We start from the raw sequence: 26,553 nt of genomic DNA on the forward strand, positions 1-26,553 counted from the left end.
GCCTGCTCTGCTAAAGTAATAGCTGGCCTGTCACTTCTAAGTGCAGCTAAGAACTTTGCAAATTCTCACGTGAAAACATCTTGAAAATCAGAGTTCATTAACATAACAATCTATTTCTAGGGTGAAAAGCAAATGCACCTGTATAAACAATAAGATCTGTCCCATGAGAATCAGTGAAGAAAATATGTAAGTAATTCAAGAATAGGGAGATTTGATGGACAAGTTAGTAAAATACCTTTTACTAACCAATAGAGTAATTTGCAAGAAAGCCTTGAACCAATTAAAGTTCCATGTGACATTTGTAAAAACTGTACAAAACGAGTTGTGTGAAAAAAGAATTGCCTTTCCCTGCATGAAGAAAATGAAGTCTCAGCTGATTTATTACAACATAGGTGGAGCTGAAGAAAATGTGCCCAACAGCAATGGGAAACTGAAAATCTTCACAGAAGTGCTTCATTTCCCAAATGAAGAAATGGGGTGCCTGGCCTGCTGTAGAACAGATGGCCAAGAGATCCTTGCTGTTTTTAACAGCTCTCTGAGAGTCTTGGCCAGTCTTTGTGGTACTCTTAATTGTAACTCAGTTTCCACAAAGGTGAATGACCTTTGCAGCAGTTAAGCATCTCAAACTTTCGTGCTCCTTTTAAGGAGCTGGTGAGAGTTTCTGTGCTTGTGGGCTGTGCATTCCTTGGGGTTCATACAGCATGGCCTTGCATGTGTGCAGAGGACATCCAAATACTCAGCCCAGCTCCTGCCTTCACACAGCACATCTCCTGCAAGCTTCCAGGGCTGGGCATTGCTGGCTGGGAGCAGTGAGGTTTTCTGCCCATTCTTCCCTCTCTATCTCAGCTGGCAGGCCTGGCCAGAGGCAAGGAGAGAAGGGTTCTAAAGGGCTGACTAAAGTTCTAGAGGCTGGCCAGCTAAAGGGCTGGCAGCTTTCTGAGATGTGGGATGCTACCTTCTTCCTGATCACTGTGAATCCAGCCAGAGCTCATCTTCTTGCCATGGTAGTACTCTCCTGACTTTATTACAGGGAATAATCAATGGCTGAACATGATGATAATGGGTTAATCAGATGAGAAATGATTCACACATTTCTTCATTTGGGAAATGAAGCACTTCTGTGTAGACTTTTTGTTTCCCAGACTCTCTTTCACATGACTCAGAAAAGTATAATATTGGCATCATAGCATTAATTTTGCATTGCTTTGTTCTATATTTATATATTTAGGGTTTTAGGTACTAATTTCTTCCTCAACAGCTTTTAAGCATTTTCTAAGTGTAGTAAAAATGTTACTCTTCGTAGTGTGACAAATGCAAAAGAAGCATCTTCAGATTTCAAGCTCTATTTGGGGTCTCTCTGTGATGTATCACATCCAGAAATAATGAGAAACTCTGCATCAGAGATGCTGGAAAAAGAACAGAAGAAATGAGAGAAAACCATAGCAGAGAGCAGCCAAATGACTCATTGGGAGAGCCCCAGCTTGGTTCTTCTGTTCATTTGCAGGCAGAGGAAGGAGAATTGTCTGCTGAGTCCAAGGCAAGGCTGTCTCATCTGGGCACCTTTCAAACCACCTCCAGACGTCTTCTCTAAATTTCATTCCTTTTGATGAAATTACAATGTTTAGGGAATTGTCAGAGTGTTATGTAGAGATGTTATAAGTTTGAGTCTAACCTTTAGTGGGTTAGACTACCAGCCACCCTAAGTGGATGGAGGCTTTCTCCTAATTCCTAGTGGAGTTCTCAAAGCTGCCTTCAAAAGTGGTGTGGGGGTACTTTCTTGAGCTGATTGGACAGAGGAGGCAGTGGGACTCATCTGGAAATGATGTGTCTGGATGGGGCTTTTGAGAAACCTGGTCTAGCAGGAGGTGTCCCTGCCCACGTCAGGGGCTGGAACAAGATAAGCTTTAAGGTCCCTTTCAACCCAAACCATCCTGGGATTCTGTGACCTTCCTCTCAGACTAGAAGTGGTGGCAGGACGGCACGTGAAACTTCCATCAGCTGAAATTATTAAAGGACTCAGCTCTGCATGGACACAGCATGAACCATTTACAGTTGAAAATGTTTTGAGGTTAGTAATGTAGGAGGATTTCTTTTTTTCAAATGGTGCAATTCATTGGGGAATCTATCTATAATCTATCTAAGGAAGATCCAAGCTGCATGTGGATTATTAAAGAGTTTTGTTCAGGTATATCTAATCTATATTCTAACTGAATACTTTGACTGTAACTTCCATAGTCTGAGTAATGTGACTCACTCTTCTTGGCCTGGTTTCCTAAGAATGTGAGGCTCTGGTATTTGCCTTCCTTGTCCATATTTCTGTATTCTCTCAGTGATATCTTTTACTCTTTTTCTATTTTTTTTCTCTAAATCCAGCCCAAAAAAAAAAAAAAAATAGAAAGGAGGAGGAAAATTTGTAGGAAGATGATTGTCTTCTTTATAGGTTTTGTGACAATTGCAGCTGGGATGAGTCCCAAATCAAGCCGTCTTGAAGTAAAATACCTATCATATTTAAACCATTAAAAGCTTGTCAGACCATATTTCTGTTATTACAGAAAAAGTCCATTTCCCCCTTGCTGACACCACCTGTCCCAAATCTGGGGTATAGGGAGTAATTGCTAATATAATTCTCCTGGGGTTTACAAGATAGTAGTAATTCCACACTTGAATGCATAGACTGTTCAGTGGAAGGCTCAGTGATTACTGGAATAAGTCAATGAGATTACTGCTGCTGAAAACCAGGCAACTGGCACTGTGAATATAATAAAAGAGGATAGTCAATGATGATTGTTCTGTTTTAAAAAGGGTCTGTGTGCACCCAAACCCCAGATTGATGTGTACTGTTTGGGATCCCTACATTAGACTGTCTTCTCCATATGCTTGTAAAGCCTGGGGTCTGTTCCTGCTGGAACAGGATATTTCCCAGCCTTGGAGGGGTATAAACACCTTGGATTTATCCCCTGTGATGGTGAACCACCAGGGGTTCCCAAAAGCTTCCACTGGCAACTTCCCCCTGGTATAGCAAGGGTATCCCTGGATGTAGGATATACTTTCATTCAAAGTTTGTATTTTGTGGTGATTTTCTTGGAGCATCTTAAAGTTTATTTCTGGAGGCGTCTCTATTTTTTCAGCCACTCCTAAAAATCTAATCAATCCATTGCTGTTCACTACTGGGAGTGTCAGGATGGAGGTGGAACACCTCATTTCCAGAGAAAACCATTCCAAATACCTTCTGGGAATAGGGGAAACCCCTGCAATTAAGGGCTGCTTTGTGTGTCCCCTGTGAGGAAGCTATTTGGCACCACTGTGGTCTCCTCCTCACCACTTAGGGGTATCCTTAAAGAGGGGGATCTATAATAAAACTTGACAAAATGGTGGAAATATGATCTACTCCTCAGTGTGATTAAGGCCAGCAGTCATTATGTGGAACATTTGCTCTTGCCTTGTATGCAGCTCTACACTACAGTGTAACTATTTATGGGCCTGGCTCCAAAGGGATTTATGGCAAGCAAAATACTCCCAGTGGATTCGATTACCGCCTGCGAACGCTGCAAATGCTGCAGCAAATTGCAACTGCTGCAAAATGAGCTTTCCACAAGGGCTGCCTGACACGTGTCCTGCTAGCAAGAAATTCCCCAGCCATGAGGAGATGGAGTTAAATGGCTCCTCACAGTCCTGCTCTTTTTTCCCTTCTTAAGGCTTATGAGTTGGTTTTACTGCTGCCTCTGTGCCATTTCTGTCTTCCTTGACACAGAGCAAGCAGAGCAGTGTACTGTCATACTCAGTCTTCAAGGCTGGCCAGTCATCAGAGGATCTATTGTACTTTTTTGGCCACATTTGTCATCTTTCTCCCTCTGGGGAAAATGTAGGCATTGCAGAGCATCTGAGGGTGAAGGGTGGCTGCAAGTTGTTCTGTCCAGAAATGAGGGTGGCAAAACCAAATGGCTCTTGTGCCTCTGAAGTTGAGGGATACATGAAAAATAACTTTATTCTCTCGTTTCCTTTTTGCTGGTACTCTTAGCATCCAGGATGTCCAAATATTGGGATTGGGGTTATTCTTGGGAGGTGCTGGACTTCTTCCCTGTGAGCTGAAGGAGGGTTCAGGTTTCCTTGTGTTAAGGAAGGAAGGGTTCAGTTTCCTTGTGTTTCCTTGGTTTTTACTTCTGCCTCACGCTGCATTTTGCCTTCCCCTTGCTGTGTGGCTGTAAACTGTGTTTGTGAAATGATCCAAAGTAAAAGCTACCACCCTTGTTCCCCGAAAGGGGCAGCATGGAGGCAGAAACAAGTGGGTGACAGAGGTAGGGAGAGAGGCAAAGCAGAAGTGTCTGCAGCAGAAGGAAGTGGCAGGGACCGCCGTGCTAAGGGTGACAGCTGCCTTGGGGAACACGTGGGAATACAAAGCTTTGTGGGTAAGGCAACAGCAGACTGTCTTGAATCGGCAGCTATATTGAGAATTGTTTTGTTCTGCTTTTCCCCAACAGCTTTTGAGGAAGGGAGTTTGATGCTGACACAGGAATAATCTTGCAGGATTCAAAGATATGCCAGTTCTCTCTGGGTCTCAGAGCTGCCACGCATTGCTGCCCAGGAGACAGAGATTTTCGTGCTCATCCTCTGCTTTGAAAGGTTATTTGTGCCAGTGGGGTGGCAGGAGGCTGAAGGGCAGTGCTCATCCCCAGACTCCAGATGCCATGTTTGCAGTAGTGCCAGCAGCCTTTATGGGCTTGCAGAGCATTACCCAAGCCATGCAGCATCACTTCTGCACGAGCAACATCCCTGATCCTTCCTCCAGAGCTGGGAAGGAGCCCTCTGAAGCCCAGCTGTATGTTGTGATATATTGTAATCTTTGGCAAAGACAGGGAGTATAGGAGGAATGCAAATACATTTGTCCTAAAGGGAGAGTGCTGAGTGCTGGTGTATCTGTTTCCAGTTCATGTTAAGGGGACGTTTGACGAGTGGCATCCTCAGTCTTGGAAGAGTTTGCTTGTTCTTTCAAAAAACCACAAACAAACAAACCCTCTCCCCCCCGCCCCGGCCTCCCGCCCCCCAACCCAAACAAATACAAAAAGAAAAATGAAGCAACAAAAATCTACCTGTCAGATATTGCTGGGAACCAACCAAGACTTGCTTTTAAGGTCAGGCACAAACAAGCTTATTAGCTAAGTCTGATATTTGACCAACTGTTCGAAGTTAAATAATTCCCCTGACTCCTGTTGCAGAGGAGCTGCATCCTAAACTGCCCTCAATCACTTGCAGCTCCAGAACTGGCCCACATAAAGGTAAAAAATACCTTTTGCCAAGGTTATTAAACTATGCTGGGTAAGTTGAGAGGCACAGCTATGGAGATGCTGCAGTATCCATTCACACCAGCTGTGATGCTGAATTTGGGGGTGTAAGTCTATATTGGCCTGGGCTTATCTGGTTCCTACTGCATGAAGAGTACGTTTGCATGGTAACACTGCACCCCAGCTGACACAGAGATCCCACAGAAAACCTGAAACAAAGCATGGCCTGAGACCCTCCCACACTCTTTAAGGCCCATTTCCTTGCCTTGTGCTTCTCTGTCCTCATGCACTGCTGGAGTAGGGGGATTGCCTGGAAATTCCCAAGGCAAGCAGCAGGTGAGGGAGACCAAGGCTGCTCTGGCCCTGCTGGGCAGAGATAGCACTGCAAGCCCATCTGCAGGAGCCGTTTCAGCTCTACCTAAACTGGGTTTTCCCCTTGACAAATACCCCAGTGGTGAGCCTTGGTGCCCTTATACATGTACCCAGTTGGATTTTCTTGATGCTCTTGCCCTTCTGGGATGTCCCCTATCCCTATGGCATTCTAAGGGAAGGTATGTTTGGTGCAGCAGACTTCAAAGAGTGAAGGGCAACAACTGTGGAAAAGGGAGTATTTGGCTCTCTATTCCCTGCAGGTTGGGAGTGGTTGGTGGCAGGGCTTGTGTAATACCTGCAAAGCTGATGTGGGGAGATTGTCACTCAGTTTGTGAAGTGTTTTCTTGATTGCTTGATTACCTGAGCATGAGCTGTCCTCCCCCATGGGGAGCTTGAATGGCTTCAGGTAGGACTGGGAAAGATTTCCTTTTTTTATTCTGTCCCTCAGGGGTGTATATGACTGAGGCCATGCATGGTTCTCACACATGTCATCCCACACAGCGCACAAATACAACCTCTAGTGTGGGCTTTTTTGGTTTGAGTGCCTTTCTCAGGAGCTGAACCCGAGCTGTCCCGAGGCAGGACTGAGCAGCTGAGGAGTGCGGGTATGTGTTTGAAAGGACAGGGCGGCTGCTGCTGCATTGCCACCTGCTGGGGACACCAACGCCCTTCTGCGAGGGTCCCCAAACCCTGCCCTGCGGGGTGAGCCTGGCTGGCCTCCAGCCTTTTACCTCAGGGGCTTATTTTGAGCTGATCTGCTGCCTCTTGCTTTGTTGGAGTTTGTCTTCAGGCACTAATAACGTGCAAGTTATAACTCCGGGGTTTGAATTTCCTGGTTTTGGTACTGGCCTTCAGGTTTCTTTCACAGATACATCCAAAGGGACACTTTGGCCAAAGGACTTGCAGACATTCTGGGCAGGAACAGGTGAGAAATCTGCATTGTTCTTCTCAATGTAAAAAAAAAAAAAAAGTAATTAAAACAAAACCCCCAAAACTCCTGCCACAAATTATCTGTATGTGCTGGGAACTGGCCTGGAGCAGGACTTGTGCATTTGCTGGGACCCAGCCACTTTCCCTTGGGTGTTGCCATCAAATAACCCCACTCAGATTTGGCCAAGTTATTACACTGAGGTGCAAAAACATGGACAAAATAAGACAGGGGAAGTCAGAAAGATGAGACAGTGATGCAGTGAGATCTGGCTGGGTAACTTGTGTAAGCCAGCAGGTTCAGGCAGGTTCAGGCCCCACTGGCCCCACTTCCCCCAGACCTGCTTTTGTGGGATGTGCCACTCTTATTCTCCACCTGTCTCAGCTCCAAGCCTGTCAGGTAGAAGCAGTCTGTTCTGGGGCAGGGGGATGAGTTTGTGGAGGCTGAGATCTCTTCTGCTGTGCTTTTTCCCTGTTAACTCTGGGAGAGCATCTGCCACACCACAAGCCAGCAGCCTACTCCAATGTGGTTTCAAAGGGAAACCAGTGTGCATCAAATCCCTGCAGTGGTAGTTCATAAATGGATTTATCAGCTCGGTGTGTCTGACTGAGAAGGCTACAGGGGCTGAGGACAGCTCATGGCAGGATTTTTTGGCAAAAAACTTTAAATAATGTTAGCCACTGATTTAGTGTGTGTGCTGACAGCCGTTATTGGGCATTTAAAAAGTAAATATGTGGGAAATGAGAAATGAAGTAATTTAGGCAGACACAGCACTATCTGTTGCTCTCTTGCACTATCTCTGTGTAATCTCTGTAAAAGACACATCTTTGACAGCTGAGGCTGCTGTCAGCTCCTGAGAGCTGATACCATGCTGGGCTCTCAGGGGACATGCACACATACAGATGGCATTTGGTTAACAGTCTTTGGGATGTTTTTCATCTTGCTGTTCACACTCGTATACACAGGAGGTGAACACAAACTGAGCTATATGATGAAGCATTCAAAATATGTTTTTTACTTGTTTCTTGGGAATATAGGTTATTTTATGGGTTTTTTTTTACTTTTGTTTTTAAACAGACCACCACCATGGACAAACACAACCAGCAACAAGTGTCAAGTATCTACACTTCTGATAAAGTCCTTCTCAGGGGCCTTGTTGAAACAGGACCAGTTGAATTTTCAAACCTTGTGTTGGTTTTGCTCCCTCTCCTTGGCACACAGGTGGGTGAAGTGAGCAGCACCACCAAGCCCCTGTACGAGAAAGGAAGGGTAACCAGAGAAACTGCACTATGCTGCTTTCTCCTCCTCATTGCTGGACTCCCCTCCTCAAGACCTTTACCACAAACATTAACAAAACCTATAGAAAACCAGGTTGTCTAGGACCTCAAGGAACTTAATATGTGCTTGTGCTGGAGGGCAGGATCACCTCTACCCATTGCACTGCTGACAGCTTGGTCTTAGCACCTTTGCTGCTGGACAGTCAGCCTCCCAGAGGTGTCCTGTTCCTCCTGTCACTGAGCAGGAGGTGCTTTTTTAGGAGGATCCACCTCTTCCTTTTGGTGGCCAGCACTGCACACAGGTGTATTTTAGTGCAAGCAACAGTAACCTGCAGGACTCTGTTCTCCAATGGATGGGAGGATGCAGCCTTGGATGGAGACACCAGTGCAAAAGGATGTACTGGGATGAAAGCACAGCCTGAAAGGGAAAGCCCAGGACTTGCCTTGATGGATTGGAGATGAGGGAAAAACGTGACATACCCTTAACACTCCAGGTGGGTGGAAGGCCACTGAGCCTCCAGGAGCTGCCAGCACAGCACAGCTGTTGTTTTTTATGTTGGTATCTTCAGATATGAATCCTGGTCACAAAGCAGGAGGTAGAAATAACCCAAAGTTTGGTTGTTTCAGCATTTTTATTAGACAGTGCTCCACTCAGCAGTTGTACACACGGCCCTGATTCTCCCCTAATCAGTGCACAAACCTTGGAACATTATGCTCTCAGGCCACTATGACCCAGACTGCACAAACCATGCCCTTTTACAGAAGTGGTGCCCAGGAAACACCCAGGCTCAGAGCAGTGTCCCTGCACTGCCATCACACCAGTCAAGCTGGGAGGGTAACTTCAAGTGCTGTTTCATTAGGCAAGTCCTCTCTGCTTCCCAGTCACCTCCCTGTGCTGCTTGGCTCCTGTGAATGACAGGGTATGCCTGCTGCTGTGTCCCCATGAGCCTGAGGCTTCTGACAGGGATGCCCACCCTCAAGGAGATGAGCTTTTCTGCAATTCAGGCTGTCTTCTGATGGACTTTCAGAAACCTATGAGGGCAGCAGGAGCATGGGCTTTGAGGAAACAAATGAGCCTTCCAGGGCTGGTTTCTGCTCCTTGCCTACCCAGGTGGTTCTCATGGAGCCCCCTGTGCCACTGGGGCTCAGCTGCCCTGTGTTCAGGCACGTGTGAGTGTAACCCTGCCAGCTTTGGTGGTCTTGCTTTGCCACTGCTGGTCCAGGAGAGTGGCTGTGCTGCCCTTCTATTTCTCCCCTGCCCTTCTGGGACTTGAGGCACTCAGAGCTCAGCCCTTGAAAGATCAAAATTCATGGCCACAGTGGTGCAGGCTGAGGAGCTGCTCTCAAACAGCACAGAGCTGTGTGGCTACATCTGTAAACCTCCCTGAGCTCAGTGTTTAGCTCATGCTCAGTGCTAAGAAAGTGGTTTACAGAGTCAGGTCCCAAATTTCTGTGAACTGGTGCAGCATCAGCTAAGGATGGAAAAGCAGATTTACTCCCTGCAAATACCTGATCTGCCTGACACATCAAAGCCAGTTAACCTAGTGCAGATTTTCCAGTTGGGTAGATGAGTGGTTGCAAATTAAACTACAACAAGTAGTAGCAAGGCAAACAAGTGACTCAAATTACCCAGGTTTGGGAAAGCTTATAAAAGGAAACATGTAAATAACATCTATAGCTGATAGGTCAGAACTCAGTGGCATACACATCTTTTCCCTTGTTGCTGCTGGTGGGCACCTGGCACCACCTAATGCACAAATTTAAATAAAGACTGCAAAATAAACTCTCAAAGCTAACAAGAAGAGACCACAAAAGCAAGCATGCTTAGCTCACTTTTGGACTGGAGTTTGCCACTGGATGACCAATGGACTAGCAAGGTTTCATGTAAGATGGCAGTGGATTACTTGTCTGTCACTGGAACAAGTGCACAGAGAGCCTTTGCCTTTAGAGCAGATAAGGTGCAAACTCAGGACAAGCCTTTGGCATGTCAGTTCCAGCTCTGCCAGTTGCAAGAAGATATTAAAAATATACACAAGACTTCACAGTCCATCACATTCACTTCATGTGGCACAGCCCAGATACTGAACCATCTGCTCTCTGGGTGCTCAGAAAGAAAACACTTGAAAACAACTTCCAGGGCAATAGTCTCAGTTTTCCATCTGTTGTTCTCCAAAGGCAGCTAAATTCCTGCAACTATCTGTTAGCACAAAAAGAAGTTAAATAGGTTACATTCAATAGAAAACTTCTTCCCAGGAAATGGGATACAGGAAATAGCAAAATTCCGTAGCCAACAAAATACTGTACAGTTCTCCCTGCTCCCACCTGCAGCCCTGAGTTTTTAAGGGACACCAGCAAAATCTGCATTCTGTCTTTTAAACTAAACAATGTAATGAGACAACTAGAAATATTAGAGAACTCAGCATGCCCCCAGGAGGACGGATTGACGTTCAGTTAGGCAAACAACGATGAGTCTGGAAAAGGGAGAAAGCAGCCTTGAACTGTGTTTCCAAGTGCAGAAGGATACAGGGCAGCAAACTGCCAAGCAGGATTCACACTTAGAGTTCAAATGCAGGGAACTTGGCCTTGGTAGGCACCAGCAGGTCAGCAAGAAAGTAAATTGTTCCAGCCATTCCTGAGGACGAAAAGAACACACGGTGCTTCAGAGAAATTCCCTTTGGGCATCGTTTTTCTCAGTTATCCAGGGAGGGAATGAGTTATGAAGACAGAAGAAAAGGTCCTAAATATTTTTCAAGGTCTGAGCCCAGGTTTCTTGAGCAACTTTGGTACCTCAGTGGGGAAAAGCACTTTGAAGTTAATCAAATGTTGAAAAGCACCTGGCAAAATGCCATGGGTCTTCTCCCAACTCCAGCTCCCTCCTTTTGGCTTTACCCATCCACAAGTTCAACACTGGGCAGCTCTGTCAAACTCTGGTCCTTAAGACATTGCTCCCAAGGTCCTGACTGATGGAACTTCTGCTGTCCCTTGGCCTGCAGCAGTTTGGGGAGATTAGGGTTAGCTGGGGGGCTGGCTCCTTCAGCAAATACCCAGATGGCAGATTTGGGGGGGAGCTGTTAGCAGGAGGCACAAAGTGCCACAGGAGCAAACAAGGCCCATTAAAGCAGCCCCTTTGCTCCTCAGCTTTAGACTCAAACTGGAACACTCACGAAGGATTTCAATCCTTAAAAATGTACACAAAAGAGACTGTCTGAGAAGCCAGGCTACAAATAACCAAAAGGAAGTTGTAGCCATGAAAGAATTCCCCTTGAGATCTGTATGCAAAATCTGTGTGGGAGGCCTAAGAGGACAAGATGCTTCAACTAAGACATAAGCCTGTGCTACAAGGAGACTCCTTCTGGGAAAGGACAGAAAAACCCAGTGGGTACAAGCTCCTTTCCATCCCCTACACTGAGTTTTGCAAAGACTCCAGTGGAGCTTATATTCTGTTTTCCTTGGTGCTAGAACAGCTTAGATCCAGGAGTAAAACACAAGGCTAGAGACTGACATTACCTTCAAAGAGAGAGAACGGCGTGTCTGGAGTCCGGCACCCATGCTGCCCATAGCTTAAACACCACTCTGCAAACTGAGAAAAGAGGTACAAAAACTGCTCAAATTTGGTTAAAGTATTTTCTTCTCAAGTTTCTACCTGCATGTCTGCCCCACTATAAATTGGGTTGCAAAGGCAGTCATGTAGAAGGCAGAGGTGAATAAGCCCCTCTCCTGCTTCACTCTTACCTTGCAGGCCCTGTAGAGGTATTTCATGTTCTGAGTGAGGTTGTACAGTGCCAGGAAGGCATAAGCATTGCCAGCTGTGCCATGGCACAGCCCGTAGCCTTTCTTCAGTAACCCATGCTGCCAGATCACTTCTGCACACTGCAGGGCATCATTCAGGTACTGCTGCTCCCCAAAGACCTGTGGAGACAAGAAACTGCTGTTCTTGCTGAGGCAATGTCCTTCAAACAAACAGCATCCCCGTGGGATACAGAGGCTTGGGTGTCCTGCTGAAGTGTGTCTGCTGTTTACTTTTTAAAGGATATTTTTGATATCATGAGTGGAGATGTAAGACCATTACTTCACACACAACTAGTTGTCTCCATGCATCACCTGCAAGAGGGCAACCCACATAACTGATGGATATTTTCAGAAATATTTGTTTAAGAGACTAATTTCTGTATCAGTCAGTGGCTCCTGTGGGGTGATTTCACTGTAACAAGCCATGCTACTTCCAAGCAAGGGGGGGGTCTCCCAACATCTCCGGAGGAAGTTTCACATTTAGGGGTCTCTACAGGGTCTTTGCAAGGTGTCTGGTACCTTGTATGCCTGGAGAAGCATGTAGATGACACCTGGTGCTCCATGGCACCAGTGGACGAGGAGGTCTCTGGTGTCACCGATGCACGGAGGGTAATTCCCAGACGGGAACTTGAGCTGGCAGACATAGTCCACGCTGGGCTTCACTGTGTTGTGCAGCTTTACTTGACTCACTCCAAAGCCAGGCTAAGAGAGAGAAAACATTCAAATCAGGGGGAATTCAAAGCAAAGGGGTTCTGCATCTTCCAGCCTCTCGCCTTGCTCTCCCTGCTGCAGCTGCAGACATTGTAGATGTCAGTTTCTTTATCAAAGTCCCACCTCTTTCACAGTTGGAAGCAGGCTCTGCTTTGGATACAAAGTCATTTCCCGCTTTCCTACTATAAGCAGAGATTCTTTCACCACGCTTTTCTCTCCTAGATTCTCACTCTGCTCCAAGTAACCACCTCAGAAAATGCAGGGAGCCAGCAGATACCAACAAATGTGAATAATTTAGAAGCAATTAGCATGAGGGGGAAACTCAGACCCAGCTGAGCTACAGGCCTTCATTATGTGACACTGCTGGTGAATGCAGGTCACATTTTTCCAGATCTCCAAGGTCAGAGATTCCGTCTTAGATTTGAAGAAAACCTTTAGAATTGGAAATGCATGATAAATACATGAGTAAGTCCATCAGACAAGGTATCTTTCCCAGTCTGACATTCCCAAGAGCTAATTCAAATGCTGTTCCGTGTTCAAAGAAATGTGAAACAGCTGCTAAGGACCCCTCCCCTCATGGCTCTTACCTGCATGAGATAGTAGTAGATCCCAGCCAAACCATGAGCTGCTCCTACATAGTATTCCTGGTACCACTCAAACATCAGTGGGCTCTTAGCTGTGAAATTCCTCTTTTTGGCTAAGCTCTCTCCTGAGGCTACAACTTCTTCGCAGACCTGTGAAGGGATGGGAACAAATGTGGATGAGGGAAATACTGCTGACTTGGACACAGCCCAGTGAGTATTCTGACACAGAACAACATTTGTTTTTCTGCCCAAGCAGAGGGTGGAATGAAATGTATGCCAGTCTAGTACTGCCTATGGATTTACATGGACAGTGGTGCTCTGTCCCTTTGGAAGAAAAGCAGGTATACCATGATGTGGTTTCTCCCTTATTGCCAGAGTTTCTTACATACGGCATTGATTTTTACCTGCCCAAAGATGAGTTACATGGGAAGAGATAGATAACAAATCAGCAAAAGGCACAGTACCTGCTGAATGTGACTGTGAGGGATCTTTTCCTCTCCAAAGTGCTTATTCACAAATATCAGTGCAGACAGATAGCCCATGCGCCCGTAGAGGAGTTCATCTGGCACTCGTGGGTCAGCCTTGTGGAGGTGCAACAAACTGCAATGAAAAATTCCCATGGGGGAGATGAGAGGGAAATGCACTCAAACATTCCACTCAAAGCCATGTAAACAAGAACTAAGACTGGAGCTCAAAACCATGGCTCATTCCTTCGTGCTGCTGTGCCCTAGGAGTTGTCAGGCCAGGCTCTGGTTCTCAGCCTTCCAGCTGCACAAGGTGGGAAGGTGGAATCACCCCTTCCTATCTGTCTTTGTTTGGCTGATTGCTTCAGTCTGCTTCACAATGCACTCATACTACATGCTTGGGTTTTAGAGCACCAGCTTGGGAAGCTACATGAGGGGGAAACCTGGGCTAAAAGGAATGGTCAGCATAAAGCTGCTGACTGCTCAGGAAAGGCTGCCATTATCTCCTTGTGGTGTTATTGACAAGGTGGATGCTCTGCCAAAAAACATCACTTTCAAATTACAGGGCTATCCTTTTAATTTGGCTACCTAAGGAATATTTGAAAGTCAAACTAGTGCTAATGGTATGTGAAAAAAAATCTCACCCCTAATGCTCTAAAGGCCCGATAGAGAAGCTCCTTTCTCTCCATGCCTACAAATAGCCTGGGCTATGCTGTCAGGTGAGAAAGAGGTGTCTCCCTGAGCTAAAAATCTAAGTTAAGAGGTGGAGCTACACATGCTGTGGCACAAGCAAGAAAAATCCCATAGGGAAAACTGAGAAGCAGTGAGAACAGCTTAGCAAAGTGGGAGTGCTGTGGCTGTCTGAGGACAGCTTGCCTGGCACCAGGCTTTAGCCCACAAGTGCAGAGTGAGGTCTGCAGTCAAGTATTTGCTTTGCCACTTCTCCATTCTCTATTTTTCTCAAGCTACATCAGGGAAGGTATAGGTTGGATATTAGGAAAAAAAAATTCACTGAAAGAATAATAAAGTACTGGAACTGTCTTCCCAGGAGGTGGTAGAATCACCATCTCTGGATGTGTTTAAAAAAAAGACTGGACATGGCACTCGGTGCTATAGTTTAGTTGAGGTGTTAGGGCATAGGTTGGACTTGATGATCTTAGAGGTCTCTTCCAACCTCATTATTCTGTGATTCTGTGATGCTATTATGATATTGCAAAGCTGGTGATATTCCTGTAGTGCTAACAGAGACTGACAGCACTTCACACTGGTGCTTTGCAGCCCAATCCACTCTTGATGCAATTTTTCCTTTGTTTTACCTCTCATCACACTTCCAGAAAGACTGGATGTCCTTCCCTGTCAGGGCAGCAGGTAGCAGTGTGATTGGATTTGACTTTATTTTTCTGTTCACCTGTAAGACAGCAATCTGAAAAGTGCCATCACTTTTAAAATACCAGCAGAAGTGGCTTTAAGGCTGTTCCCTGACTGTTTCCTGCTGTGAAACCAGCCAGGAAAAGCTTTGTGTGTGCTGAGCTTCCCTGCCACAGCAGTGTGAAGAACAGAAAAGGAGCCTTGGCTCCCTGGGCTCCATGGACTTTGCAACAACATACTGCAAAGTAAAGAAGCAACCAAATGCCCCACGTAGAGAGGATGCTGGGCTATGACTCCTCATGACAGGAAACTTTCTTCCCTTGGCACTGGACTCCAAGTGATTTTGAAGGAGAAAGGAGGAAGCAGTGTCTCAAGGTGGATTGGCTGTTGTACCACTTGACATGTGGACTGCCCCACGGGGGAGGTTTCTTTCTCACAGATTAAACCCAAGAGACAGAGTTTACACCCAAGGCATGGGTTCTTCTCTCAGCTGCAGGAGCTGAAAGGAAAGGCCTGCTGCCTGCTCGTGGTGCCTGTCACAGAGTCCAAGGAAGGCAGATTAAGAGGGTTTCCAAGGAGGTGTTTGGACAAATAGACTGCCTGGCAGCAGGCTGGCCAGAAGAGAAGCTGGCTGGTGATGTTGCTCAGCTCTGAGATGTCAGGTGACATAGAAGGAATGGATGAATGTGTGAATTGTAATACCAGTGTTAGGGATTTTCTCAGTTCTGGATGTGATACCTTCTTTTTATGGGGAAATCTAGAGCAACTGGACCACTTTTCTGTTCTTTGTGCATTACTGCTTTACCTCTAATTGCTTTTCAAGCAGGATCATCAGGAGAGGAAGCCTGCCAGGAGTTTCTGCTGTTTTTGAAACGTGGTCATACCTTCAAAACGAGATGCCTGGGATGCTGCTGGACTGAATGCATGCAGAACGCATTTCTCAGGTGTGTGGGGTAAGTTGTGCTCTCTGAAAGGAAGAGCCACTCCTATTCACATTATCAGGCTATCACCTCAACTGTCAACAATCAGCAGTTTCTGGACAGTGGGAAACCAAGGCAGCTTTAAAGCAAAATGGGTTTTTTTACACCATTGGCTCTGAAAGCAAAGCTTTGACCTTCTGAATTGGTGGGAGGTGACAGGAAAAAGAGGGCTCCTAGAACATGGCTCAGATTTTCACAGGCTCTTGGAAAATAGGTTGCCCTGGAACATCAGTCTCTCTAGAGCATAAAAGCACATTTTTTGGTCATGAACTCATTTAGGAAAAAGCAAGCTTCTGTCTCTTCCACTGCATGTAAAACCTGGCTGATGGATTCTCTCCACTGGCTCTGTAAAGATGAGATGCTTTAAGAGACAGAGGACAAAATGCAGAGAGGCCCTTCTTCTCCACAGCTCTGATAAAAGTGCTCTTTCTATGCATTTGCACTGCACAGTTTAGCAATTTTCTGTAACTAAACAGCATACTCAAAAACCATTTAAGAGTTTTCATTAAGGGAGCTACTTCTCAAAGAAATACTCTATTGTAAAGGAACATGGTTAGGCTAACTGCTTTGGGAATTGGTGCCGCAGTAAGGACAGTATAGCTGTTCATTTGAGAAAGCCACACTTTTCTGTCTTCCTCTTGCAGATGTGAAGAAACCAATTTCCAGTGTTCTGAATTTATTATACCATTAGATGGCAGTGCAAAATTAACCACAAGATTCCATTCTGCCACCAGACCATAGGCAGAGCAAGAGGGATACAGGGAGGGGAGACCTGAGCAAGAAAACGTGAATTAGGGATAGTTTTTACAACCTGGGACTTATGCACTGACCACAATTGACCAGTATTGTTTGACAGATTAATTCCCTTTTTGTTAACAAATATGTTAATCATAGTGAGATTTGCCACTCTGTCAAAGCAAAATCTAACCCACAGATTATTATCAGAACAAAGAAAGAATTCTGTCCTCAGATGATTGTATCTACATAAACCAGAAGCTATTCTTAGTCAAGGGAGTGGAACTGGGTGTCCAAACCATACAGACACCTCTGATTCCCACCTGTGGCTTTTTAAAATTGCTATTATGCATCATTTGCTCATGGCTGTTTAAGGGCAGTCAGTGTTCTGAAGCATCAGGGGTTTTGTCTTTCTTTGTGCTGATCACGTATGAGGGGAAACTCTCTACAGGGCTGTTTCTCTCCTTAAAACCCATCTCCCTTAACTGGGAAATGATTGCAACTACATCTCCTTAACTCTTTTCCTTCCTCTGCCACATGCTGATCTACGACAGCTTGTTGTCCTTAAGTACCCAACAGAAATACATGTGAGAACAGTCGAGGAAAGGCAGGAAATAGAAATAAATGAATCATAACCAGCTGCATTCTGCAGTTGAAAGGGATGCTGTCAATCTTAGGTTTAAGTCAAAGACAACTAATAAAGAGCAAGTGGAAGCAAGTACCAAAATTAAATCTAATAATCTTACCACATTTTTCCTTTTCATCAAAATGACTGTAAAGCTAAATTAAAACCACTAAACCCCACCTTCTGTTTTTTTTTGGTTTTAATTTTGGCACTTTTTTCTTCCTTTGTTTATCAGAATTATTTTTAAGATGGCAATACCAGCTGAACAATATCCTTGCTCCCCAGCCTGCAGGCTGCCATGCAAACGTGTTTGTCCTTAAACCACCTCTTTTACCAGGGCAGGAAAAGTTTGTGCTGCCTTGCTAACTTACTGGATTATTTCTCACACAAGACTGCAACAAAATGTATTCACATTTGTCAGAGAGTCCCTTGTACAAGCCCAGACCAGCTCTATGAGCAAGAGGAAGGTCAGGTCAAAGCCATAACCAAGTATTTTACCGGATGATGCAGTCTTCTGCCTGCTTCTGGTTCTGCAGCTTGTGGTAGACAACAGCAGCCACTGCCAGGGGCCCAGCATCACCACACAGGAAAGTGATGGATCGCCTGGTCAAGCACCTCAGGCTCTTCTTCACGTACTCATGGGCCACCTGAAGGTAGGCTGGGTCTCCATACACATCAAACAGATGCAAATACAGCAAAGCAATGCCTGCAGAAGGAACAGAAAGGTTGCATCCACTAGAAATGTTTGCTCTGTTACTTTGGTGAAGCTAAAAGTATGGCCTGGGCCTCATCTAGGGCATAGCCTGACAGACCAGCTTCTCAGGGACATAACCCACAGTTCCTTTCCTGCTTTGTCATCTCCCTGTAACTTGGTGCTGCTTCTGAGTGGAGTGCAGGTCAAGACAACAGCAGGGTCTGACCGAGGAAGGCCTGGAGAACAGCATAGAATTGCATAACATTTTATGTACAATTACATACAATTTTAGTAGCAAGAAGCAAAAGATGAGAACTAGACAAACCCACCTAAATCCATACACTGTACCTGTGATTTCTGCTCAACAGTGAAAGGGGAAAAAATTAATCTTTGGGCAGATGTGACACAACAGAACTGAATTGCCACCTTCTATTTTTTTCCCCATGCTTAGGGGGTAAGCGTTGAGTCACTTAGCTTGGATTGGATTTTTTAAAAAAGTGACACACCATCAACACTGAGAAACAGCATCCTTAGGACATCCAGACATCCTAGTTGACCCTTTTTAAGAATTTCCTTCTATTATTCTTTTTTAATTCTTTTTCATTGGGAAGCACCGGCAAGGTTGTTGCAGTTCCCTGGACATTATCTCCTGCTGTTGAGCAAGTCCCAAGCCCTACAGGAAGGGCTGGTGCATCCTAGAAAAAAGGGACTGCCTAATTCTCCTCTGCAGCACACCACTTATGAGACCAGCCTGTCTGAAACGCAAACAGCTGCCTAGAATACTAGAGAAGGCTGCATGGTCCTCACTAGAGGTTTCCAATGGACTGGCCAGCCACAAAAACAGTTCTGCTACTCAGCAGTCACATCAGCTGCTGTCCTTTGCCTCTGTCTGCCTTGTCTTCATCCAGCTCTTGCAGCTTTCAGTAGGTAAATGAGGAGTTCTCAGTAAGTCTGTGCCTGACTGGTCTGTCACACTTGAACCATCCTTCTGATCTGGAAGACATCCTTAAACCTGCACTTAAGACAGCTACTGGCCTACATCACTTTGAGAAGAGCTTATTTCTCCCCTTAACAATAACCATTTCTAAGAAGACTCAGGTCCTGCATTAAGCCTAAATTAATAGAGCCAATCTCTGCAGATTTTCATGTGTTAAGGTCAAGGGGGCAAGCGTGCTGCAAAATTACAGCCCAAGGCACTGAGGACAATTTCAAACTTGGATAATTTTCTCATTTTGCATGGGTAATCTCCAAAGCTTCATGTTACAGACAATCCAATTCCACGTGTACTTTATGTATAAAATTTCCATTTCCTGCTGAAGCTAATAACCTTGTCCTCTCTAAGCAATTCAGTGCTAGCAATTCTAGAGAGAGCTCAGATGTACAGTGCCTTCACTCAAGCCTATAAGGATGTGCATATGAAGCCCTTCTTTAAAGGGGAACCCTCCTTTTCCAGCTAGAAAATGTCAAGTGACTCTCCTTGATTTATTTAGTACCTAGCACATCATCTAGACTCTATTAGCCTGATAGCTGTCTGAGCACAACTTGCACCCTTGATTTATCCGCTTTAATATACAACTTCTAGCTTTGTAAGTAGTTTCTATTCCCATTGCCATCGTGCCACCGTAATTAAGCACATCAGTACCCTGCCAAGACCACTGCAAGGATTGAATTCTTAGAAAATAAATCTCAGCATTGTTTTCCTCTGATTTCTTTGCCTCTCCTCTTTTAAAACATTTCTCACCCCCTATCCTTTCAGGCCCAAGCATCTTTGGAAAGACTCCAAAAAACTACTGACCTGTAATAAAGGATGAAGCTGTTTTCCCAAAACATTCACTTTTCCTTTTTATTTAAAACTGAAAGGTCTTACAAACTGCATGCAAAGCCAGTTTTCTCAATTCATTCCTGTTATCATTTGATACTGGCAGTACTCCAGGTAACCACAAAAGCTGTTCACTCACCCTCTTCTGTTATAGTTGGGCAAAGGAGAGGGGAAAAAAATTTATGAAGGGCTCATGTGTTGAGATAACCAGGCCATGCCAAGTCAACACAATTCCTCAAGGAACTCCTTATTCCCAAACTGCTCAGAAGGGTGCAATTTGGTATGCGTGTGTGCCAAGCTGCAGGCAGTGTATTTCAGAGGTGGCGCAGGTCAGAGACAAGGGTATCCACTTGGTGACTTTGGTTAAGTTAAGGCAGTGTTGCTTTGCAAAAGCTCTTCCAAAGCTCTGCCTCACTCCCTCTCCAATATCCTCCTCAGTCCAACTGACTGGGTAAGTTTGTGACTGACTGGGTGTTTGTTTGGCATGCTTTACGTGGTACACAAACATGGCATCACCAAACCCATGGAGCTAGGTGGGCTGTGGATCTGCTCCATTACTGTGTGCCCTGGAGGTCTGGTGTTCAGTGTCCCAGTTGGAAATGTGGCCTAATTTTGTGATCTCTGACTGTTTCCAAGCAGAACTGCCATACAGTGGCCGTCTGTGGTGGCCTGCTACCACCAAAGATGTCTGGGCTTTGTTCTGTTGATTGTTTACCACTGGACCTTTTTCTCTGTAGTTTCTCAGAAGTCCAAGTTTTTTGCTTCTTGACCCTGCTGCAGAGACAAATGAGATGGGGAATGCATCAGAGAGTCCTTGAGGGTACAGGGCTGCACTGAACACGTGCTGCTGACAGACCAACAGGGCTCTGCTGACTGAAATGGCCACCTCCAGCACGCAGAAAGCCAATACATGGGAGCCGAGTGTCGATGCCCAAGATGCTCGCTCACTGCAGGTAATCAGGAGGCCAAAGTCAATCCTGCGTGCCTCACAAAGCCTGCTTAGTCACCACCTTCAAAAGGACAGTAAACAGCACCTCTCTCTTCTCACCCTTCTGTAGGGTAGGTGCAGGGGGCTACTTTGCACTAGGTATTTCTTTAGGGCAGGGCAGTGGAGTTATGCCAGTTGTGCTAGAGTTACAGCCAGCTTGTGCTGATGCCCTGACTTCAGCAGCCATTGCTCTCAACAGAGCAGGCACTCTGGAAATACCGGGTAAGGTCTTGCTTGTGAGCTAAAGCTCTGCAGTAGGCAGAAATGTGAGCTAAAGGTCTGCAGTAGGCAGAAAAAGTATCATCCATACGTGCCTCAACTTCTCTGCAAGTTTAGACTTGCTCTTTTGTTGGACTGCAAGCAGTTTGCTTTGCAAGCAAATTATGCCCTTAGACTGTTCTGAACATGCCTCCCTGCCCAGCAGGAGCTGAGCTGCGCTTCTTCTACCAAAGAAAGGAGGTTGCTGCAAGAGGATATTTGTTCCAAATCGACCACCTAGAGTTTTAAAGATCTCTTTATAGAGATCTTGCATTAACCCAGGGCAGTAAATCAGCCAGCAGCCTCAAAGCAAGATGTCAAACATAGAGGGAAGAAGCAGAAACCTATCCCTGCACTGTGATGAAGCCTGATGGTTTCTAGTGAGACAGCTGATGCCATTTTATTATGTCAGGCATGGGGTAAAATAGCACGGATGGCCCAGCTTTATTACCCAGCTCAAAGGATAATTAGCATCTTTCCTGGTGCAGATACATGGGATGCTGCCTTGCCCTCCTAAATGCACGCCAAAGTCACACTGCATGCAACAGTGAGACATCTCTGGAAGTCCATGTTCAGAATTGATTGGAGAGCCAGTTTGCAGCTTCTCTTCCGACTGCATGATTGATTATCCAGGATTATCCAGCATTTATCCTGCCTTAAAACCTGGGTAACAGAGTTTCTTCTGTAAAACTTTTTACCCCATCACAAAATCCTGCAACAGGTTAGGTTAGCAGGGATCAGTGGTGATCTGCTCCAACCCTCTGAAAGGAAGGTCAACCTCAAATTTGCATGCCATTGCTCTGGGCCTTGTCCAGTCAAACACTGAATATCTCCAAGAACAGAAAATTCACAAAAACTACCTGCCAAGCATTTGGCAGGAATGTGGTTTATGTGAGTGACCCAAGGCACTCTATTATCTCTCAGCAAATGCAGCCTCACTTTCTCTTGTTCTGCAGGGATTACCTGAGGATTTACATTTTTCTGAACAGGACTGAAAGGGATGTAAGTTCTCTGGGTTTTGAGGTTAAAACAAAACATATTGCACTGAAGTGAATGAAAAGTATTTTCCCAAAAGTTTTCCTGAACTAGTTCAGCTGTAATTTCATTCTTACATGGCTTTCCTTTCAAAAGACAACTGAGCCTTGCTCTTTGTCCCTGATTGTCAGTGGGCCAGCCAAAAGCTGTGGATGAGGCAGGCCAGCTGAACTCACTGGGCAGTTTCAGAGGCCCTCTGTGACTAAGACATTGCCAGAGAAGGGGATGGTTTAATGGGAAACAAATTCCAAATGAACTACCATAGTGTGGAGGAATATATATTATATACCTCATCACCTCATCACCTTGGAAGGAGGGAACAGTCCAGTAGACACTGGACTCAGGAGAATCCCACCTTCTGCAGTCAGCTGGTGACAGGAGTGAATTTCCTTCTGTTCCCTTTCCACCATCTGTGCTCCCAGCCAAGACAGTCTTTGGAGCAAGGCCTTTTGCATTATCACAAACACCAAGAGTCATACAGGTATCCCTCAGTATCCCCAGGCTAATCTGTTTGGAAATGGGTGAGGCCTCTGTGCTTCTGCCAGGATCTGAACTGCTTCTGACTCAGAATTAGCTTAGAGCAGTTTAGCTTCCCTCAGTCTACACTGTGATACCAGTGAAACAGATCAGGAAAAAAACTCTTCCAGCAGTCTCCCTAAACTGATGAAAAGCCAAAGCACAACATAACAGCTGAGGCTGGTCTGTACCCAGGCATGTACCAGGTGCTGCCTATGGGGCCCTGGTCTCTATGGGAAACTGAATGAGAACGTTTTGATGGCATTCAGCCATACACTGGAGAATCTTGATCCAAAGTGTGTTTTCACTGCCTCTGAGCTGAAAATCTGAGTCCTTCCCTCCCTCTGCTCCAGCTTCACATGCCAAGAAGCTGTGGCTTCCCTGGCACGAGTGCATGCTGGGGGAACAGGGCTCTGTCAAATGTGTTGGGAAAGAAAGGAGCCCCAAAGTAAAATGCCAGCATATGCTGTGTGTTACTGAGTGTAATATAGCACACTCAAGTATGTTACATTACACACAGAGTTTGTGCCAAGAGAGCCATGTTTCAAATCGCCCTTATTAGCAGCCACGAGAGTGAGGGTTGATTTCAGACTGCTGGGCAATGATTCACATCAGGAGATACTCAACAAGCCTTTCTTACACAAGCAATTACAAGAAAAAGCTGCTGTCTTGGCCCAATTAATTTTGTCTCTGGAAACAAGCACTGAATAAATTAATATAGCTAGAAGTGGAAAAGAAGGTAGGGTGACAAAGTTATAGTGTAACATCTTCAAGCTTCACCATGCTGGTTGTAACTTCCAGGAAATCTGTCCATGGATTTTTTTCCTATTAACCAAGGCAAGAAAGCTGTGTGCCTACTGAGGAATGATCTCTTGGAAGAAAAGAAAATAATCCCTCTTGAGAAACTCAACCACTTTTTCATAACTGCAGTCACTTTCTAACATGAAGTACCTTAGGATCACCTTAAGAAAGGGAACATGGCATCTGGGGAAAAGTGTTTTCCTTCTCCCCAACGACTTTGAGTGTGCTTGTAACATCAACTATCCTCCTGCTTTGTCTCCTCAATTTTCTGGCCAGAGGCAGACTCTGCAATCATGACTGAAGACCACCTTTACCCAAGCAGTGCCTCTCATCAGAGGGGACCTCAGCACAGGGTCACACAGACTGGAAAACTGAACATGTCTGCTAAGGTGAAATCAGCCAGCACTCAGCAGAAACGTCTAAATTCACTGGCAGCAGGAGCAGAGTGCTGCCAAGACAGCAGCTGATGAAATCAATGTTCTCCCACGCTGGAATTTAATACTGGCATCCTAGCATTTCTTATGAACTGCTCTTCAGTGCTCTCAGTGCCTGTCTGCCTTACTAAAATTTTGAAAAAGGCATTTCTAGCACTGCTGTCATCAAGCTGCAACATTAGTTTAGCACCAACACAGTGAACACCACTCTCATAAGCAAACTGTTGGCATTAAGTTGCACAGCACCCACACACAAGTCAGCCACACCCAGATTGTACTGTAGAAAGTTGCCATTTAAGATTACAGTATACTGCAAAAAGAAGCAGCACCAAAAAAGTCTTGCAGCAAGCATGAGATTTCAGCTACGCTAGGGTCCCTGAATAGGGCCTGACACATTACAGAAGGCAGGAAAGATGTCAAAGCACACAGCAGCAGCTAAAGCTGGGGCCCAGAGAAAGGTGTGTCCTCCCTGGCATCAGTGGGTAGAAACCAGAAGGAAAACCAGGCTGAAAATGCAGACTCGGAGAAAGACAAGCTCCTGGAAGCTTTGCACACGAGTTAGTACGAGGAAGGCTTCCACACTTTGTTATACTCACATTAGTATTTCTGCTCCTTCTGGCAGGCACTGGAGCAAAGCCAGCACTCACTAAGTGGAGTGGCACTACCTGGGGAACAGGAATGGAGCAGTCTTCCAATCAGACAAGGTCATCAGATAAAATATAGCCCGAAGAGAAAAGACAGACATTATCTAAGGCCGTGAAGCTCACTGCTGGCAGATGCAAGCGCTCCTTGCAAGTAAATGACGTGCCATGTACACCTGCCTACTGCATGGAGCACCAGATGAAGCACTGGTTTTGTTGTCATCATCCTCACCATGGCTAGATTTGGAGCGTATCCCTTTGAAAGCTTCCATGCCTACTCTCAAGCAAGTGCCAGCTTTCTCTGTTGTGTAAGTCCAACACTATTAACCAAGACTAGACCCATCCTGCCCTATGACACTGTGGTCTTCCCTCTGCAGCATGAAACCTGCTTCAAAAACAGGAGTCCAGAAAACGCCATCCCCTTGCTCAAATGGACTAAAACATGCAGAAGAAGTGCCACTACTGACACGGCTCTACCGTGACCATTCCAATGGCCAAAGCCCCACGGTCTGCCAGGACCTGATCCAGAGGTGTGCTCCAGGGAGCTCCTGCTCCATGGGACCCGACCCTACCTGTCCAGCCAGTGTACGCGGTGCAGTCGTGCGGGTCGGCCGACTTGAGGCCCTTCTCCATCTGCTGCAGCAGCTCCCTGATTTTGTTATTCAGCCGTTGCGTGAATTCGGGGGTCAGCTGCGGAGAGAAAACCCACCCAACGTGAGGGCAACGCCAGCAGGCTGCGGGCATCGGTACAGCGGGCAGCCCCGGCGGAGCCGCGTCTGTAACCACAGCTCTCGGCGCTCCACGGCCGGGGCACATCCCCGCGGCCGGGGCACATCCCCAGAGCCCCTCACCCAGCCCCGCTCACCCGCCCGGCCGCGTCGAAGTAGCCGGTGGCCAAGGACTTGTCGTAGTCCGCGTAGGGGTTCGGGAGGGCTCGCTGCGCCATCATTGTCCCGCTCGGCTCGGCTCGGCTCGGCTCGGCCGCGGCTCCGCCCCGGAAGGCGCCGCTGCCGCCGCTCGCTCAGGGGCGGGCTCGGGGCCGCGGCTGCCGCCGGCGCTGAGGGGCTCGGGGAGCCCGTGCGGCTCTGGGCTTGTTGCAGCGCGGTGTGTCTGCTCTAGAAAGCCCCGTGGAGCTGCGGAGCAGTTCAGGGCTTCATGTAGAGTTTCATCAAGGGGCCGATTGCAGCTGGCCCTGTCGGGTTTAGGGGCCCGGTGCTGCTGGGTCTGTGTGCTTTAGGGAGCCCTTTGGAATGTGAGGTCGCTCGCAGCCGGTCTTGTGGGGCTTAGGGACGCTGTAGGGCTGAGGGTAGCTGTCTCTGACTGGCTTAGGGAGACCTGGGAGATTTTGGGCCCCTTGGAGGTGGCCTTGTGGTGTTTAAGTCTCATGTGGGGGGCCCTGTGGGATTTGGTTCAGTTGGCTGCATGAAGCTTGGAGGCCATGTGGGGTTAGGGAGTGGATGGGCACCATGTGGGTTTGGCATTAAGCTGGTGCAGGTGCTGACAGAGGGTCAGCCCAAGGAGAACGTACAGAGTCCTGCACCCCCCAGCAGGTTTCCTCACTTGGGGTGGGACCCAGCCTGCACGGGGGACAGGGGCTCTGTGCTGAGCTACATCTGCCTCATGAAGAGGTTAGTCCCTGTGCTTTTCCTCCCAAGTGCAACGTAACTGTGCTGCCATGCTGCTGGGGGTCTCCCTGCTGTCATCGTGGGGCAGTGTGCCCCTGTGCAGCCACTCACGTACAATGTACTTTATGCTGCCAGTAGCATTCATTGGGCTCACATGTCCTTGTGTGCTGTATTCCTCAATCCAGGCCTTGCTGCTTGGTGTAACACTGTGCCCAGCTCCCTTTCTTCTGACCCTGTGGACCTGGAATGAGTTGTGATGTCCCTGCTTGAGGTGTGGCTTGCTGAAGTGTGTGACATGCGCAGCTTTGGGCCTCCCCAGCACTTGTAGCACTGCAGGCTTGCGCGTGTGTCTGTTGGGGAAGCTGAAAGGGATGTGGCTGAGCTTGAAGCTCCTGGTGGCTTGTCAAGGTCCAAGTGCAGTGACACTGCCCCTTGTAGGAGCTGAATTCAGCTGGGTGGGTTTAGGGGAAACTGCTGCTGTAAGAATTTACATATTGGTGACTGTGAACACCCTGAGAATTCATTAGGCTGCTGCATTCATGCCTGTGACAATTGTATTATGTAAGGGATTATGGCTTTCTGTCCATATGTCCATTCTTTATTACAATCAATAAAATTAGACCTTAAAGA

At 46.5% G+C, this 26,553-nt stretch overlaps 1 protein-coding gene and 1 long non-coding RNA gene across 2 annotated transcripts; one reads left to right on the forward strand and one right to left on the reverse strand.

Moving 5' to 3' along the window:
- The first annotated feature begins 5,050 nt into the window (after positions 1-5,050).
- LOC115496022 (uncharacterized) lies at positions 5,051-9,098 on the forward strand. Its single transcript, XR_003961398.4, has 2 exons — positions 5,051-6,576; positions 7,657-9,098. It is a non-coding gene; the product is annotated as an uncharacterized lncRNA (long non-coding RNA).
- Positions 8,470-25,311, reverse strand: LANCL1 (LanC like glutathione S-transferase 1). The gene is made up of 9 exons (XM_002197113.6): positions 25,164-25,311; positions 24,871-24,988; positions 17,611-17,818; positions 13,405-13,540; positions 12,944-13,090; positions 12,165-12,347; positions 11,589-11,765; positions 11,364-11,436; positions 8,470-10,488 (listed from the first exon to the last, which is right to left on the reverse strand). Exons 1-9 carry the CDS (start codon positions 25,245-25,247, stop codon positions 10,412-10,414), a joined length of 1,203 nt encoding a protein of 400 aa, XP_002197149.1. The 5' UTR covers positions 25,248-25,311; the 3' UTR covers positions 8,470-10,411.
- Positions 25,312-26,553: the final 1,242 nt, after the last annotated feature.

This window comes from Taeniopygia guttata, chromosome 7 (assembly GCF_048771995.1).
Source record: "Taeniopygia guttata chromosome 7, bTaeGut7.mat, whole genome shotgun sequence".
Lineage (NCBI taxonomy): Eukaryota > Metazoa > Chordata > Aves > Passeriformes > Estrildidae > Taeniopygia > Taeniopygia guttata.